The sequence below is a fragment of the Capricornis sumatraensis genome, chromosome 3 (assembly GCF_032405125.1).
Source record: "Capricornis sumatraensis isolate serow.1 chromosome 3, serow.2, whole genome shotgun sequence".
Lineage (NCBI taxonomy): Eukaryota > Metazoa > Chordata > Mammalia > Artiodactyla > Bovidae > Capricornis > Capricornis sumatraensis.
Window position 1 is genome coordinate 75,583,954 of NC_091071.1, and position 17,195 is coordinate 75,601,148.

A 17,195-nucleotide genomic window follows, 5' to 3' on the forward strand; every position below is an offset into this window, starting at 1 on the left:
GATTAAATTAAGAGAACTTCGAGATGAAAGAACTGGATAGCTATAAATTACTGTCATTTCATATCAATTTCTGGTCTCTCAGACACGGTTCTATGTAAACAGTCTAGTATGTGCTTTGGCTTTTTCTGCAAATGCCTCCTAGTAGGATGACTCACTTTGCTCCTTTTTGGGGAGTATCTAATTCTTTCACCATTATCAGTGTATTAATAAGAAAGTTTTTGCTGGCTAGGTTGAAAGAAATAATCCTATTAACAGCATAAATTCTGTGTTCCATGTTTTAAAAGACTATGAGTTTTAACACAATTCTGGTCTTTCCTTAAACCCCATTCACATTTCTAATTGCCTCCCAGATAATACCTCCTGATACTCCTCCTGACTGAGTACAATCATTACTTTTACCCTACAATCATGCATTTCTTCCTGAATGTCCTGTTTACTCTGGTAGTAGTGTTTTTATGAAGCTAAGCTAACTGTCCTATCTTCAGCCTCTCCCTCTCTTTTACACCTCACAGTCAATCAGCAAATTCTACTCCAGATTACCAACTGAAAAATGAATTGGAGGTCTGAACCCTTCTCTTCAACACCATACCAACACCACAATGACTAACTGGACCAAGCAATGGCTTCCTAGAAGGATCCACATGGCTCTTTCTTTTTCTAAAAGCATTCCCGTGAGAGATTATACCAGCTCACCACTGCTAAGATTCTGAGCATGAAAGTGAAGGCAGATAACGGTTCTCATGTATAATATTAATAATGACTAATCTTTGCCTTAAATCATTTAATCATCATAATCACCACTGAGCCATCCACTGTTATGATCTCGATTTTGTAAATTAAGAAATTAGACACAGAATAATTCCTTACCTATTAACTTATTATATATTGGGTTGGCCAAAAAGTTCAATCAGAAAGTTCATTCACTTTTTCTGTATAGAAAAATCCGAATGAACTTTTTGGCCAACCCAATAACACGTTCATTATATTAAATGTCAAAAACAATTCTTATTTTCCTAGAAATAATGATAATTAAACCTAAGGATAGATTCCCAATTATTAATACATACCCCATAAGTAATCATGCTATCAATCAGACCAGCACTCACGTATTTTCCCAGTAGAGTGAGTACTTGATTAAAGACGATATATCCATTAGTAAAGTTACCGTGATTTATCTTTCCAACGTGAATAACATATTGTTTTATATTGCTTTAATTGTCTTGAAATTACTGAATCATAGAATTCCAGGCAAGAAAGCAAACTTAGAAATCACCTGATTCAAAATCCTCATTTTATTAAAATAAATGGTGTCTGGAATATTTAAATGAAATTCCTATGGAACCCATAGTATCTATATTCCACAGTGCAGTTCAGTGATGTACCACCAGAATTTACTCATCCGTTCTCCAGGAATGAGCACTAAGGTTATCTCCAGTTTCCCTCTGCCATAAACAAAACCATCATTACTGAGATGCCTTTACATGTCTGGTGAGCACTATGAATTTCCTGTGCTTAGTCACTCAGTCATGTTTGACTCTTTGCAATCCCATGGACTGTGGCCCACCAGGCTCCTCTGTGCATGGAGATTCTCCAGACAAGAATACTGGAGTGGGTTGCCATGCCCTCCTCTGAATTTCCGAGTCATGTAAAAAGCTATAGACAAATAAACTGCAAAAACCTATGATAAAAGTAGAAAAATGTCCAAAGTAAAAAGCAGCCTTGAGTTACAAACACCCCTTATATAAAAGTGTAAGGACTCTCATTCCTGACTGATGATGCATATGAACTGCTCTTCATTGGTTAGACACTGGCTGGTCTTCACTCCACTCCTACATTACCCATCACAGCTGAAGAATCCTGCCATCTCCACTGTCCCCAGTCTCCCATCTTTGCCAAGAGCCCTCTGCCATCACTTCCATGGATGCTTTGTACCTGTCCCTCACCACCAACTGAGCCCTTTTTAGAAGCTGTGTATCTGACAATAAACAGAACTGTTCTGGGCTGAAAGGGAGGAGATATGCACCCAGGAATCTGAAACGTTAGGTGCCTGCTCTCGGAAATACTCAGTTAGACCACAGACTGTTTAAACCCTATGATAGTATTAATGGAAAACCCTCCATTGTATGATGTATTAAAGAGGCTTTTGTGGTCTAACAGGGAAATCCAACCACAATGCAGATTATTGCTGCTATGTTCTGACCTCTGTAGCAAATACAGATTTTACTTTGTAAGCCGCGAAGGAGTATTACTCCACTATGCTCTCTAGCAGAGCTGGGGAGAAGTGGATGAAGGCAGTCAAGAATGCCCAGCTTCCCTATGTAGAGACTTTGAATCAATTCTGTTCTCAGTGCCATGCATTACCCCCTGTTTTAGAACATGGTGCCTCCAGGTCCAGAACCTTTTCAGAGCCCACTAGAAAAATTTGACTTACTTCTGCAAGCACTTGGGTTTCTGCTGCTGCTTTTGCTCTGTGGAGAAAGTGATCATTCCAGTGCACTTTGTTTTTTTTTTTAACTCGAGAATTTTTAAAAACCTTTTTCCTTCTTGTCCCTTTGTGCGTTCTCTGTGTATTCTTTAGATTTCCTTCTATTTGAATTTCAATAAGGAGTATAAATAAATGTGCTGTGCAAACAAATACATTAAAATGAAAGTTTAGAGGGAATTTGTATGTTATGGTTAATGACCTTTTTGTTACTGATTAGTAGGACTTCTTTTTACATTAAGGAAGTTTACTATTTTGTCACATGTGGTATGACTGATTTGCCGACTTGGGCTTTTGTCTTTTGAGCTTTTTTTGCCATGTAAAAAGGTTTTCATATCGATTTAGTCAAATAATCAAATATATCAGCCTTTTCTTATGCTTATAAAGACCATTTGCTTTAAGATTATTAAAACATTTTCTCATGCTTTTTTTCTCAAAATTTTTTGAGTCTTGTTTCATTATTCATTTTTATGTTTTAATTTTTGATCAATCTAGAACTTATTTTGGTGTAAGGTGTGAGGTAAGGCTCCAATTCTATTGTCCTCAAAGTGATTTTGACATTTTAAAACATTTTAAAATGTCCCCCTTGTTTCTTTCACCTCTCATTTAAAATACTACCATTTTCTATATGCTAAAACTTGATATGCCAGTATGCCTTGGGTCCAAATTAGATTTGTTTCATTTACTTCTTTGTTTATTTATATGACAGCTTTAATTATTGAAGATCCTATAATTAGCTTTAATATTGGGTGGAATTTGTCCTTTCTGATTGTTCTTCTTAAAACAATAATATTTTAGATTATACTTATACTGTTTTTTCTTTATAATATTTTAAGGTTTGTGCAGTTTCAAAAGATACATATAAACTTTAAAAAATTAATATGGAAAATATATTAGAACCTAAAATAATTATATTATTGTTTATAGTAGTTTTCATTTTATTCTGATTTTTTTAGGTCAACATTAACAAATATGTAAATAATGACTTTTACTTTTCTAACTGTTTTAGCTCTTATTTCTTTTTACAGAAAGTGTTAATAATGTTGGGGGAAAAATAATGTTAGTAGCTAGCATTTTTTTTTCATTTCTGGTTTTAACAGAAACACTTCTAAATTTCTCCATTAAAAATCAAGCAAGCTTTTGCACTGAAATGTATCATTTCAATGTATGGAGGTGATCCTATGGTTCTAATCTTTTAACTGCTTATACTGAAGTTAAAAAATTATCTTTAGCCATTTTTAAGGGAAATACTGTCATATCATTTGGTTCACTAAACAATCACAGGACTTCCAAGGTCTTCTTCAGAACCATCAACTTCTTCCTGTATTATTACTTTCGTTCCCAGTCTCAACTGCCACTGGAATGTGGAAGATGTGACTGACAGCTAAACCACCCCCGAGGCGTCTAGCACAGACAGTTTCATATATTTTGTGGATAGTAAGGTACCTAGAGTCATGTAAATTTGTGTTTAAAATTCAGTTTTTGGTAAAGAGGTTCTGTTACACTTCGGATACCTTAGTAAGAATGTCTTTTGTGTTGAGCATAAGCGACTAAAACACTATTGAAAGGTCGAGTATGAAGTTGCTGAGGTGGGAATCACACTGGACCTGAAAACAGAAATTCCAGTTATGTTCTTGCCCCTTGCTACCTTTTCTTGGACTAATCATTTGACTACTCTGAGACACAGCTCCTGAGTGGAAAAGATCATTGTAAGTTTTACAGCACCTTACCAATATAACTGAGGAGCCCAGTGGGCTACAGTCCATGGAGCTACAGAGAGCCAGACATGACTGAGCATGCTCACGTGCACCAATATTAGGTGCATTAGGCATCACTATTAGGCATCATCACTATTAGGCATCATCTTCCAATTTTAAGACTATTTCAAATCTTTAAAATTAACTTCAAAATTGAGTTTAAACTATATTTGCTGTTGCTGCTAAGTCACTTCAGTCGTGTCTGACTCTGTGTGACCCCATAGACGGCAGCCCACCAGGCTCCCCCGTCCCTGGGATTCTCCAGGCAAGAACACTGGAGTGGGTTGCCATTTCCTTCTCCAGTGCATGAAAGTGAAAAGTGAAAGTGAAGTCACTCAGCCATGTCCAATTTAGTTTTTCACAATAATTAATGCAATAAAGTGAGTTTTTATTCTACACAAAATGACAGGTGCATAAAAAAGGGGGTTCACTAGTGTCCAGCTTCTCTAGCAATGCACAGAGCCACCCCAGTGTGATGGGGTTGTTATATGCAAGTAGTGCCTCTCAGCTCTGAAGCCACAACTTGCTGTCCTTCCAGAATCTCCTGGTTCTAGCCATTATCTTTCCTTTCCTTTTAAAGCATGAGCTTCCTCACGTCACAGTCATGAGAAATTTCCTGCCACTTCCCTTTAAATGGGGCCTCCCTGGTGGCTAAGATGGTAAAGAATCTGCCTCCAATGCAAAAGACCTGGGTTCGATCCCTGGGTCAGGAAGATCCCCTAGAGAAGGAAATGGTAGTATTCTTGCCTGGAGAATTCCATGGACAGAGGAGCCTAGCAGGCTATAGTCCATGGGGTCGTAAAGAGTCAGACAAGACTGAGCGACTAACACTTTCACATTCCCTTTAAATGCCCAGGTCTCAGGACCTGGTTGGGAAGATAAGTCTTCAGAAGCAGCTGCAGAAACTCAAAGAAGTTGTGAATGCTTCCTGAGGCAAATGAGTCCAGAATGAAGAAGGCCTGTGTGTTCTCTAATAATAACCTTCCCGATCTTCCCGGTCTTCCATAGCAGTGAACACTAGACAGAAATTAATAGCTCAGTAAATTATACTGCCACTAGTCAAGTCTAACATTCAAGTCATTTATTTTTCTGTTCAATATTAACAATAAGGGGATAGTGGCTCCATCTGCCTTAAACTCTCAGTTCTGGTTTTGGCGTCACCTTTACACCATGGTCCTGAGGCCATTCAGTGGATGTATAAATTATCCTCTCTCCTCTGTATCAAGAAAAGGACTAGCTATATAAAATCCTTACAAGAAATGAAGATAATCATTCAAGTCATTTCTTGAGTTTTGTGGTTCAGATTAAGAATGAATTTCTGGTAATGGAGGGAAAAGGTTAAGATACAGTTTTAAAGTCCAATCACTTGGGTTCTAACTTCATCTCTTTCTACCTGTATATCTTTTTTTTTTTTTTAAAGAGGAGAGTTGTGGGAGAAACTCACCTTCTTTATCAGTGAAAAGCAAAAGTAATACTACATACTTCTTGAGATTTATAGGTGTAAGACAATCAGAACAGAACCTAGCATATGGTAAATGCTCAACACTTAATAAATGCTGGCTTCCCTGGAGGAGGGCATGGCAACCCACTCTAGTATCCTTGCCTGGAGAATCTCCATGGACAGAGGAGTCTGGCAGGCTATAGTCCATGGGGTTGCAAAGAGTCAGACATGACTAAGCAACTAAGCCAGCCTATTAAAAGAAAATCAAAGCAAATAGTGCTTCTTCCTCCTAAAAAAGACATGTCTTCTTTAACCTTTCATATATTTAAGTAAAACAACATTTATGTAAATATCAGAAAGATATATCATCACTCTGAATGAGAAGTATTGCATTCTAAATCATAAATCCAATAGTTTAGGTTAAAAAAAAACTTCATTGTTATGAAACTATGTGGTCTGATAAAATGTTTTTGCAAGCAATATTTTCTTCTTTGTTTATTTATCCAACATATACTGACTAAAGATATTCAACCAGGTATTATTAGAAACATTGAAAGAAGAATGTTTCATTTCAGTCCATAAAAAGTTAATGTGACCTGGAAGTATGGTCAGTGCCTGCAATACACGTAACCAGGATACTGCAAAACTTGGAAATGAAGTATGATTATTAATCAATGATGTTAAATACAGATCTATGAAGGATATGACTTTTGAATTAAATATAGAATCATCAGTGGTCCATGTTCAGCCTGAAAAGGGCTCCATTGGATCTAACTGGAGGGCCTTATGGATGTTTACATAAATGGGCAAGGACTCCAGTTTCACTGGTAAGAAAAGCAATTAATATGAGACTGGAAAGGTAAAATGAGCACACTACTGTGTAGAAAATGAAGGCTGCCAAGGGCTGTCTAAAGCTTTGTATGATTGGCACTAAAGAAGAGATATTACATCTCATGCCTCTAGTCAATAGTTTATTTCCTGGTGGACTGACTGATATTTGTTTTTCCTTCAGGTTTCTTTGGTTAGCTTGGTAGCCAATGCTCTTGGCTACTCAGAACTTGGTGCCATCAAATCCCTACGGACATTAAGAGCTTTAAGACCACTGAGAGCTTTATCCCGGTTTGAAGGCATGAGGGTAAGAAGAATAAAAGCTCTCATGATTCATATTAAAATTAAATGTAGGTAATGATTTAGATACAGAGGGGTGCCACACTCTTCTGACACTTATTTCATAGAATTATACAATTTCAAAGCAGAAATCCTAAAGATCACTACGCCTACTCTCCTGAAATTAAAACAGACTCTCAAAAAATTTTTTGTGGCAGTACTAAAACTAGAATCCAGGTCTCCTGGTAACAGATCAAGGACATTTCCACACAACTACAAACTCTGTGTTGCCATTTATTTCTTTTCACTGCTTATACATTTTATAATGACTGTTTACTACTGACATTCATCCTAGGAGGAGATATTCTTCCTTTCAATAGGTAGTTGGATTTCTTAAAAATAACTAGTAATGAAGTTTTTGTGTGCTCTACTTCTTTCATTAATATTGGTAATAAAAAGTTGTTGTGCAGGAAAACAACACTAAATTGTAGCCTCTGACAAAATCTGCATATCCTAAGCAACCTAAGTAGGGGTTAGGATAATTAACTAAGCATTGCAGGCAACCCCTGGGGTTTGTTTTACAGACCTCCCTTTTAAGTGAGCATTCTGAATGAGGTTCACTTTTTCCATTAGCACTTGTATTTGCCCCTCCATCTCTCTTCCTTAGTGTACATTTTATGCATCTAAACATAAAGTACACAATATTCACATCTACTTGCCACACCCCTCAAAATACTAGTTAGCACTAAGGCCAGCTTTGTTTAATCCAGCTTGCAAATGCACGTGGATATTGAATTTCTTCTAGGCCATAGGGCTTTTGTGTTAGGAGGTGGTTTGTTGAAGCCCTAAAAACATTTCAGCCTTGACTTTGAGATTCACTCACCAGGAAGAATGAAACCACTCTCCAGATGAGCTGTAAGCAAGGAAATGCTTAGTGTTACATTATAATTTTACTTCATTGTTACTTGATAAATAAACACACAAGATAAAATTTTTAAAAATTATTATGTAATTTCAAGTTTTTTCCATACCAATCTTTTAGTATTACTGACATTATTTAAGCCTTCATCTAATTGCATGGTTCCATATCAATAATTCATTTTTGAGGGCAGACAGCAACTGAACAAAATTAAAAATTTCCAGATTTGCTCTAATCTGAAAATTATTCTATATTAACATTTTTAATTCTCATAATATGATAGAATTAATATTCTAGCTATAAAATATGGTAAAAGGTATCCTGTACTTACTTGATGATAAGAAAATTTATGGAAGGTCATATTACACAAATTTTAGAGAAAAAATACCTGGTTTTGGTATAATATACATGACAATTTCTATAAGAAATAAGATTCAACTAGTATATGAAGTTTTTACAATTTTGGATTTCAAGTTTTGATATTAATTTAAAATTCTTTGGTGTTGATTTCTAAAATAATGTTTCAGTATTTAAAAATAATAGTTTCACTTATAAGTGCTTAACAAAATAGTCACAATATTAATTAACTAGATAAAACAGATTAATTAGATAAGAAAACATACAAACTGCTAGAGATCTGAAAATACATATTAATCTCTTCTGAATTCAATTAGAGGAAAGGTGATGGAACTTCTCCTTCAACAAATAGGTTGGCCTGGGTTGATAAAGTAATGAGTGCCCTGAAGTAAACCATTAAGAGATTTGGAACAATAATAATGGGAATACGTTCAGTACTTTTATGTCCAGAGATAAATTCCATCTTATTTCCCATCTTAATTCACTTTTAAAAAAATTAGGAATTATCAGTAGGGGAAAAAATGACCTTGTAAATTCCTAACACTATTCTTCATCATCATCAAAAGTTAGCTTGATCTGGGGACACAGATTTAAGGCATTATCATTACTTTGTTTCTTTGTAGTGGGTTTGTTTAACCATGTTTTCAAACCACCAATTATTCATTAATACCTTTGAAAATTAAAATGAATTGCTGAATGATGACTACTTTTTCTGTTGGTATTTAATACCTTTTTTTCTGTTTTTCCCTAGCATACAAACATTTTCTGACTCCATCTTACTCTATCAGGTTTTTGTTTATTTCTCTTCATACTTTGGAATATTTTGCTTTCCTTAAATCCTTTAGCTTTTTAGTTGTGTCACTGTCTGTTTTCCCTTACTGAATATGTTCTAGAAAATATTGGAAGAAACAACTTGTCCACCCAGATTTTTATTTAACTCATTAAACACCCATTTTATGTTAACTATATAATGGAAGAAATGGTTTCCATTTTAACGATTTGTAAGCTGCCTTATCCTTATCTCCTCTTCTAGGTCGTTGTGAATGCTCTTGTTGGAGCAATTCCCTCTATCATGAATGTGCTGTTGGTTTGTCTCATCTTCTGGCTGATCTTTAGCATTATGGGTGTGAATTTGTTTGCTGGCAAGTTCTACCACTGTGTAAACACTACAACGGGTAACATGTTTGATGTTAGTGAAGTTAACAATTTGAGTGACTGTCAGGCTCTTGGCAAGAAAGCTCGGTGGAAAAATGTGAAAGTAAATTTTGATAATGTTGGCGCTGGCTATCTTGCACTGCTTCAAGTGGTAAGTACCTACTGTATGAGTTTTGAAAAAGATTTCAAGTAAATCATTTCTCTGATGTTCTTTGAGTGATTAATATCTGACAGCACAAAAGTAGTTGATGATAACAGCTGTACTCTAACAGCTGTACTATTAGCTTGGCTTGACTGTAAAGAAGATATTTTGCAGTGATTTTAATGTATTTTCCCCAGTGTTCAGTTGTTAGTATGTTTTAATATGATTTTATATTTCTGCTTCCTGTTTTTTCTTATTCTATTATTGTTAATGCGTTAGTACCATTTTTAGTTTTCTGTACCAATAATTGCCAAATAAGCAATTTTGTGTATTAAAATAATAATATATATATAGTAGTAATTAGTTAAATGTATAGACTATTAGCCAGATAATTAATTGTATCAACATCTTCAGGGTATAGAGCTATTAGGTGTGGAAATGCAAATCTTTTGGTGTGGATTTTAAAATGTGTAATATTTAATTATTTTGACATAATTGACAATATATTAACTAATCAAGAAATTAACCAAAACAGTTGATTGCTTAAACACACCAGAGGTTTGAATGATAGAGCTTAGCTTCTGAAAGTGATTTGAGACTGAGATTCATCTAGTTAAATGTTAGCACAGAAAAAAACAGAATACCTTCCAAGACAAAACAAGTTCCAGTTTGAAATAAAATCCTATTCGATTTCAGTTTCATTGAAATTTCAACTGTAGAGAATTCAAGCCTCTTTGTAGAGTATTTCAAAATATTATACAAAAATTATTTGTAATAGCTATCATATTTTCATATGGTAAAATGCATACTGTTGGATTAGGTTTTTATGCAGAATTCAAATATATGTTGTTTAACAGGCCACATTTAAAGGCTGGATGGACATTATGTATGCAGCTGTTGATTCACGAGATGTAAGTATCACTCAAATAACTATTTATAGTTACTAGACTTTTCCATAGTGAACATTTGTGATAATTTAACTGAAAGGCCCAGAATATTATATTAGAAGCCATCAGAACATTGACAACTGCATGTAGAGATTCTCTTTTTAAGCTAATTCACTTCCATGTAAATGATACTTTGGTTCATATATGTCTATTATACATTTAATAACAGGTCAGTCAGGTCAGTCCAGTAAATGAGACTCTTAAGATTGGGAAAACTGCTCAGACAGGAAGGAACTAGTCTCCTCCATCCCTGGAGAGTATGATAAATCAGAGTCTGTGAAGCAGCTTCCAAAAATATCATGATAAAAGTAAGCAAGTTTCAGGGAAACTCAATTTAGAAAATAAGAATAAAAATAGTTCCTGAGCACACATCTGTTTATGCTGAATTTTCCTCCTAGAAGTCGATATTCTGTTATTAAAGCCTTAACTCCAAGATAAGGCGTTATCTTGGGTTTCAACTCCAAACCCAAGTTGAAAAAACTGCAAAAAAAAAAAAATTATAGTAAGACAAACAGTAGGTTCAAAATGTTGGCCTTGTTTATACCACTGTTATTTACTCAAAAGAATATGTACAGGTAAGCCCCAATGGGAAAACAGATTTAAGAACAATCATAAAAATTACAAACTTTCAATATACTAGTAGTGTTTGTCACTCAGTCATGTCTGACTCTTTGCAACCCCATGGACTAGAGCCCACCAGACTCCTCATTCCTTGGAATTCTCTGGGCAAGAATAATGGAGTGGGTAGCCATTCCCTTCTCCAGGAAATCTTCCTGACACAGAGATGGAACCCAGGTCTCCTGCATTGCAGGCAGATTATACTAGGTCATACTAATTTAAAAAAAGAACTGCTTTTTGCAGAACAATATCTCATGTCAAGGCAAAAAATAGCTCTACAGAAGGTAACAACACTCACCAAATTTTTAATTTAGCCCAAGTACTTATTGTGTTTTTAAATGTTATTTAATATTTTCAATATTATTTAGGTTAAACTTCAGCCTGTATATGAAGAAAATCTGTATATGTACTTATACTTTGTCATCTTTATCATCTTTGGGTCATTCTTCACTCTGAATCTATTCATTGGTGTCATCATAGATAACTTCAACCAACAGAAAAAGAAGATAAGTATTCCTCAGCTCTCACCTTTCCCCATTCTGAGATTCCGTTTTTTTTACATCCCAATAACCAGGACACTCATAGTCATGACCGACTTAGGTCATTTTTATACTCTTTTCCATTCACTATGTGGTCAGTTCAGCCGCAGAGGATTCCAGCCTCTAACTGGTGGCTCCTCTCCAGGTTCATCCTCTGCAGATCTGCTATAGTGCCATTCTGACTTAGAAATATGACCATATTGCCTCAAAACAGCCAGTAGACCTGTATGCTTTACCCTTGCTTACAAAGCCTTTCAGGAATTCTCTCCACCCAGCCTTCCAGCTTCATCTTCTCCCACACACTTTCTATATTCACTTCCCTCCTCCTCAGTAACCACCCACCCACCATCACTTGCTACACACACAGCTACATGGATTTTCTGCCCTTTTCTGAACAAGGTATGCTCTTTTCCATCACTTTACACAGGATATTTTTTTTTCCTCCTAAAATGCTTTGTCTAGCAAACCCTTAATCATCCTCTAAGGTCTAGCTTAAGGGTGTTAGTCGCTCAGCCGTGTTCTGTTGTTTGCAATGCTATGGACTGTAGTCCGCCAGGCTCCTCTGTCCATGGGATCTCCCAGCCAAGAATGCTGGGGTGGGCAGCCATTCTCTTCTCCAGGGGAATCTTCCCAACCCAGGGATTGAACCTGGGTCTCCTGCATTGCAGGCAGATTCTTTAACATCTGAACCGCTCCCCTATATAAAGCCTGTTTCTGAATCCTGGAGTTTATTGCTATCTCTGCAGTGGGTTGTTTTATTTGTTTACATATAGATGCATATAGATACAGATCTGCGTAATTCTGATACTGAATACATTGTCTTACAGCAAGTGCTCAAAAAATGTTGAATAAAAAAATAAAGCTGTCAACACTGAAATGGACTACGATTTTTTTCTTTAATGAAAATATATTTGAGACCCCTGAGCCTCCTTCTAAACGTAATATTATCAAATTAGAATCCTGTACTAATCACAGTTTTATGAGATTATGGGTTTTACATAATGTTAAGGTACTCAGAATTTCACAGGATAAATCTATATGAAGTAGGGCAAGATCCATTTAAAAATTGAAAAGAAGGATTAAAGGAAAGACTCAGAAATATTTTTGTAAAAGTATTGCTGTAAAACAGGCTGGATTGTAACCAGTTTCCTACTATGTCTTTACTTTGGAGGTCAAGACATCTTTATGACAGAGGAACAGAAAAAATACTACAATGCAATGAAGAAACTTGGGTCTAAGAAACCTCAGAAACCCATACCTCGGCCTGCAGTAAGAATTACTCATCTCCTTGAACATTCCAAAGCCCTATTTCCATATGATGAAACTGGGCAGTGCTGGTTCAGAACATATTAGGTGATATCACCAATATATATACTATGATCTAATTGTAAAGTATATATTGTATAACACAAGTTGCAATTACTACACTCTAAGAATTACTAAGTTCTTAAAAATGAGGCAATGTTCTTTACTTGTCAGTTGAAAAGTTCCAAGTCAGAGTTCCCGGTAACTGCTCCCAAAGCAAGCTCGTGCTCCAGCTGCCAACAGTGCACCCAGTTTCGCCTTCTCTGGTCTGTTACATGGCCCCCCTCTTGTCCCATTCAACATCCATGGCCTCCCTCTGTGCCATTTGTTCTCTCCATTGTTGTACCAGAGAACAGTTTTTCACCTACTTAGAAAGGAAAGTGTGTCATCAAAATAGTTTGTTTCAGCACACACACACACACACACACACACACACATGATTTATCCAGAACGCATACCCTGTAGAGCTTCATTATAGTGAAAAGACAAAAAAGACCCAAGGAAGGTATATATTGTACCCAAAGTCACATAGCCTATAATTGCTGAACTAGGACTTGACAAAGTCTCATGAATCTTATAAATGACTTCACTTTGCATAATTTTTAAGAGGGTGCAGTCTGGGCCGGGGTGGCGGGGCGGGGGCAGGAGGGAAGGGAGGGGAGGGAGAAAGAAGGACAGCATACACAAAAGGAAATAAACCTACTTTACTGAATGCCACTTAAGTATTATTGTTAGAAGAAGCAGAATTAAATAAAAAATGACTGATATTTTGAGTCATGGACAGACAGAAATACGACAAAATTCAAAATTCCTAAAGTGTTGATAAATCAACTGGCATATTCATCCATCTAAAAGTCTGTCTACATTAACCTACTTTGTAAATCTTCATTGTTGTTATATTTTTTGTAAAAATTACCAGTTATTAAAATCAAGCAAAGCCCATGCACATTATCAGCCAATTTATGTCATTCAGCTTTGTCTTCCAATAGAATCTGAATAAAACAATTATGCTTTGCTTCTGTCATATGACATTTTTCATTTCCTTCTCTTTTTTTTAACAGATTTGTTTCAGGCAGTGTGAGAAGGGTACACATCCCATGGGCCATATACAGAAGGACTTCATCTGCAATTTTGTGGATCATTATTTATGAAATATGCCTTATTAACCTTCTCGTTTTCTCTCTCTTTGTAGAACAAATTCCAAGGAATGGTCTTTGATTTTGTCACCAGACAAGTTTTTGATATCAGTATCATGATCCTTATTTGTCTCAATATGGTCACTATGATGGTAGAAACTGATGACCAGAGCAAATATATGACTCTAGTTTTGTCCCGAATCAACCTTGTGTTCATTATCCTGTTCACTGGAGAATTTGTGCTGAAATTGATCTCCCTCAGATACTACTACTTCACCATAGGTTGGAACATCTTTGATTTTGTGGTAGTGATTCTTTCCATCGTAGGTAAGAATGGTTTATTTACAGAGAAGTATAGTTGTTGAAAAAATCCCCCACAGCCTACCAGCTGTGTAACATGGAAATTAGATCTGAGAATCATCATGTGTAGAGATCTAAAGTTCAACACTCTTGGTCATTCTCCACTAATTGAAAAATGACAGTATTCAAAAAGAAAGCAATATATTTGAAGATTTCAGAAATAGTCTTTGTTTGCTGTTGAAACATTTCATATATAACTATTCATAGTAATTGGGAGTATGTAATCTTAAAATGCCATATGAGTATGTGAGATTATTTAATTTATAGGATTTTGCAAGAGTCCATATTGGTTTATGACATTATAGAATTATCAAATTAAACTCTATAATCTTTCATTGGTAATATTAGGAAGTGGATCCAAATAGTAAAGATTTATACTCCTAACAAATTTATGAGTTTTGTTTATTTCAATAAACAAATTTATTGTTTTCAATTCATATAAGCCTAAAATACTCACTGTTTAGCAGTTTTCTGTATTTTTCCATAGGTATGTTTCTGGCTGAGCTGATAGAGAAATATTTTGTGTCCCCTACCTTGTTCCGAGTGATCCGTCTTGCCAGGATTGGCCGAATCCTGCGTCTGATCAAAGGGGCCAAGGGGATCCGCACGCTGCTCTTTGCTTTGATGATGTCCCTTCCTGCGCTGTTTAACATCGGCCTCCTGCTCTTCCTGGTCATGTTCATCTATGCCATCTTTGGAATGTCCAACTTCGCCTATGTTAAAAAGGAAGCTGGAATTGACGACATGTTCAACTTTGAGACCTTTGGCAACAGCATGATCTGCCTGTTCCAGATTACCACCTCTGCTGGCTGGGATGGATTGCTAGCACCTATCCTCAACAGTGCACCACCGGACTGTGACCCTGACGCAATTCACCCTGGCAGCTCAGTTAAGGGAGACTGTGGAAACCCATCTGTTGGGATTTTCTTTTTCGTCAGTTACATCATCATATCATTTCTGGTCGTGGTGAACATGTACATTGCTGTCATCCTGGAGAACTTCAGTGTTGCTACTGAAGAAAGCGCAGAGCCCCTGAGTGAGGACGACTTTGAGATGTTCTACGAGGTTTGGGAGAAGTTTGATCCCGACGCCACCCAGTTCATAGAGTTCTCCAAGCTCTCTGATTTTGCAGCTGCCCTGGATCCTCCTCTTCTCATAGCAAAACCGAACAAAGTCCAGCTCATTGCTATGGACCTGCCCATGGTCAGTGGGGACAGGATCCACTGCCTTGACATCTTATTTGCCTTTACAAAGCGTGTTTTGGGTGAGAGTGGAGAGATGGATGCCCTTCGAATTCAGATGGAAGATCGGTTCATGGCGTCAAACCCCTCCAAAGTCTCCTATGAGCCCATTACAACCACTCTGAAACGCAAACAAGAGGAGGTGTCTGCTGCTATCATTCAGCGTAATTTCAGGTGTTATCTTTTAAAGCAAAGGTTAAAGAAGGTAGTAAATGAGTATAACAAAGAGGCAATCAAAGGGAGGATTGACTTACCTATAAAAGATGACATGATTATTGACAAATTAAATGGGAACTCCACCCCAGAAAAAACAGATGGAAGTTCCTCTACCACCTCTCCTCCTTCCTATGATAGTGTAACAAAGCCAGACAAAGAAAAATTTGAGAAGGACAAACCAGAAAAAGAAAGCAAAGGGAAAGAGGTCAGGGAAAATCAAAAGTAAAAAAAGAAACAAAGAATTATCTTTGTGATCAATTGTTTACAGCCTAAGAAGGTAAAGTTTAATGTGTCAACTGAACTCCCAGAGGAGGTCTATGCCAAACTGACTGTTTTAACAAATACTCATGGTCAGTGCCTATAATAAGACAGTGACCTCTCTGTCACTACAACTCTGTGAGTCAGGGTATCAACACTGACAAGAGGTTACTGTTTTCTTTACCAGCTGACACTGCTGAGGAGAAATTCAATGGCTACCTAGACCATAGGGATAGTTGTGCAAAGTGATCCATTGTAACCACACCAAACATTTTTAGTACAGTACTTGCATCTACTCTATTTTTAACTTCCATATCTGCCATATTTTTACAAAATTTGTTCTAGTGGATTTCCCTGGTCGCTAATTCATAGTTTATTCATAATACTACGTCACTATTTTTGTAAATGAGCTTTAGGTTGAGAAAAAAGAATATAAGAGTCCTGTGTTCCTACTCCCCAAGTTTCTTGAAAATCAGACAAGAGCTTTGCCCAAGAGATGAAATTCTTGCTCAAAACCAGAAAAAAATGCTAACAATAATATCAGGTACTTCCATTTTCTAGCCGGCTTTAATTTTGAAAGTGTTTTAGTCTACATTTATTTATATCTATACAGTTATGTGCCTGTAAAGTCTCCTCTAATTTTTAAAGGATTATTTTTATGCAAAGTATTCTGTTTCAGCAAGTGCAAATTTTATTCTAAGTTCCAGAGCACTATATTTAATTTTGGTTAAATGTTTTCCCAAAAAAAGTAATCTAATAAATCTGTTCTAGAAAAGTATATCTAAAGCATCACTTTAGAATAGTTGTTCCACTTTCTGCTGCAGTATTGCTTTGCCATCTTCTGCTCTCAGCAAAGCTGACATTTTATGTCAATTAAACACACCCTATGTTATGTAAATAGTTATTTTATCCTGTGGGGGCATATTTGCATATATATATATATATATATATATATATACATACATATATATATATATATATATCCTGATAAACAACTTCTATTAAATCAAATATGTACCACAGTATATGTGTCTTTTGCAAGCTTCCAACAGGGATGTATCCTGCACCATTCATTAAACATAAATAGTTTGAAGACTATCACTAATGCATGTTAATTGCCTATGCTGCTCTATTTTACACAATCCATTCTTCACAAGTCTTGGTTAGAAGTCACATGGTGGTAGTACAGTGATTTCAACCTGCTCTATGTCTAGT

The 17,195-nt window shown here is 36.1% G+C and overlaps 1 protein-coding gene across 6 annotated transcripts in view; it reads left to right on the plus strand.

Annotated features, from left to right (window-relative positions):
• The window catches only part of LOC138075327 (sodium channel protein type 3 subunit alpha), an 83,410-nt gene extending 67,462 nt beyond the window's left edge, over nt 1-15,948 (plus strand). For all 6 annotated transcript variants that reach the window (XM_068967011.1, XM_068967013.1, XM_068967015.1 and 3 more), the window contains exons 20-26: nt 6,693-6,815; nt 9,097-9,369; nt 10,218-10,271; nt 11,294-11,431; nt 12,629-12,733; nt 13,962-14,232; nt 14,753-15,948. In XM_068967011.1, coding sequence (XP_068823112.1) covers nt 6,693-6,815; nt 9,097-9,369; nt 10,218-10,271; nt 11,294-11,431; nt 12,629-12,733; nt 13,962-14,232; nt 14,753-15,948 — 2,160 coding nt within the window. The remainder of the gene's footprint in view (nt 1-6,692; nt 6,816-9,096; nt 9,370-10,217; nt 10,272-11,293; nt 11,432-12,628; nt 12,734-13,961; nt 14,233-14,752) is intronic.
• Nucleotides 15,949-17,195: the final 1,247 nt, after the last annotated feature.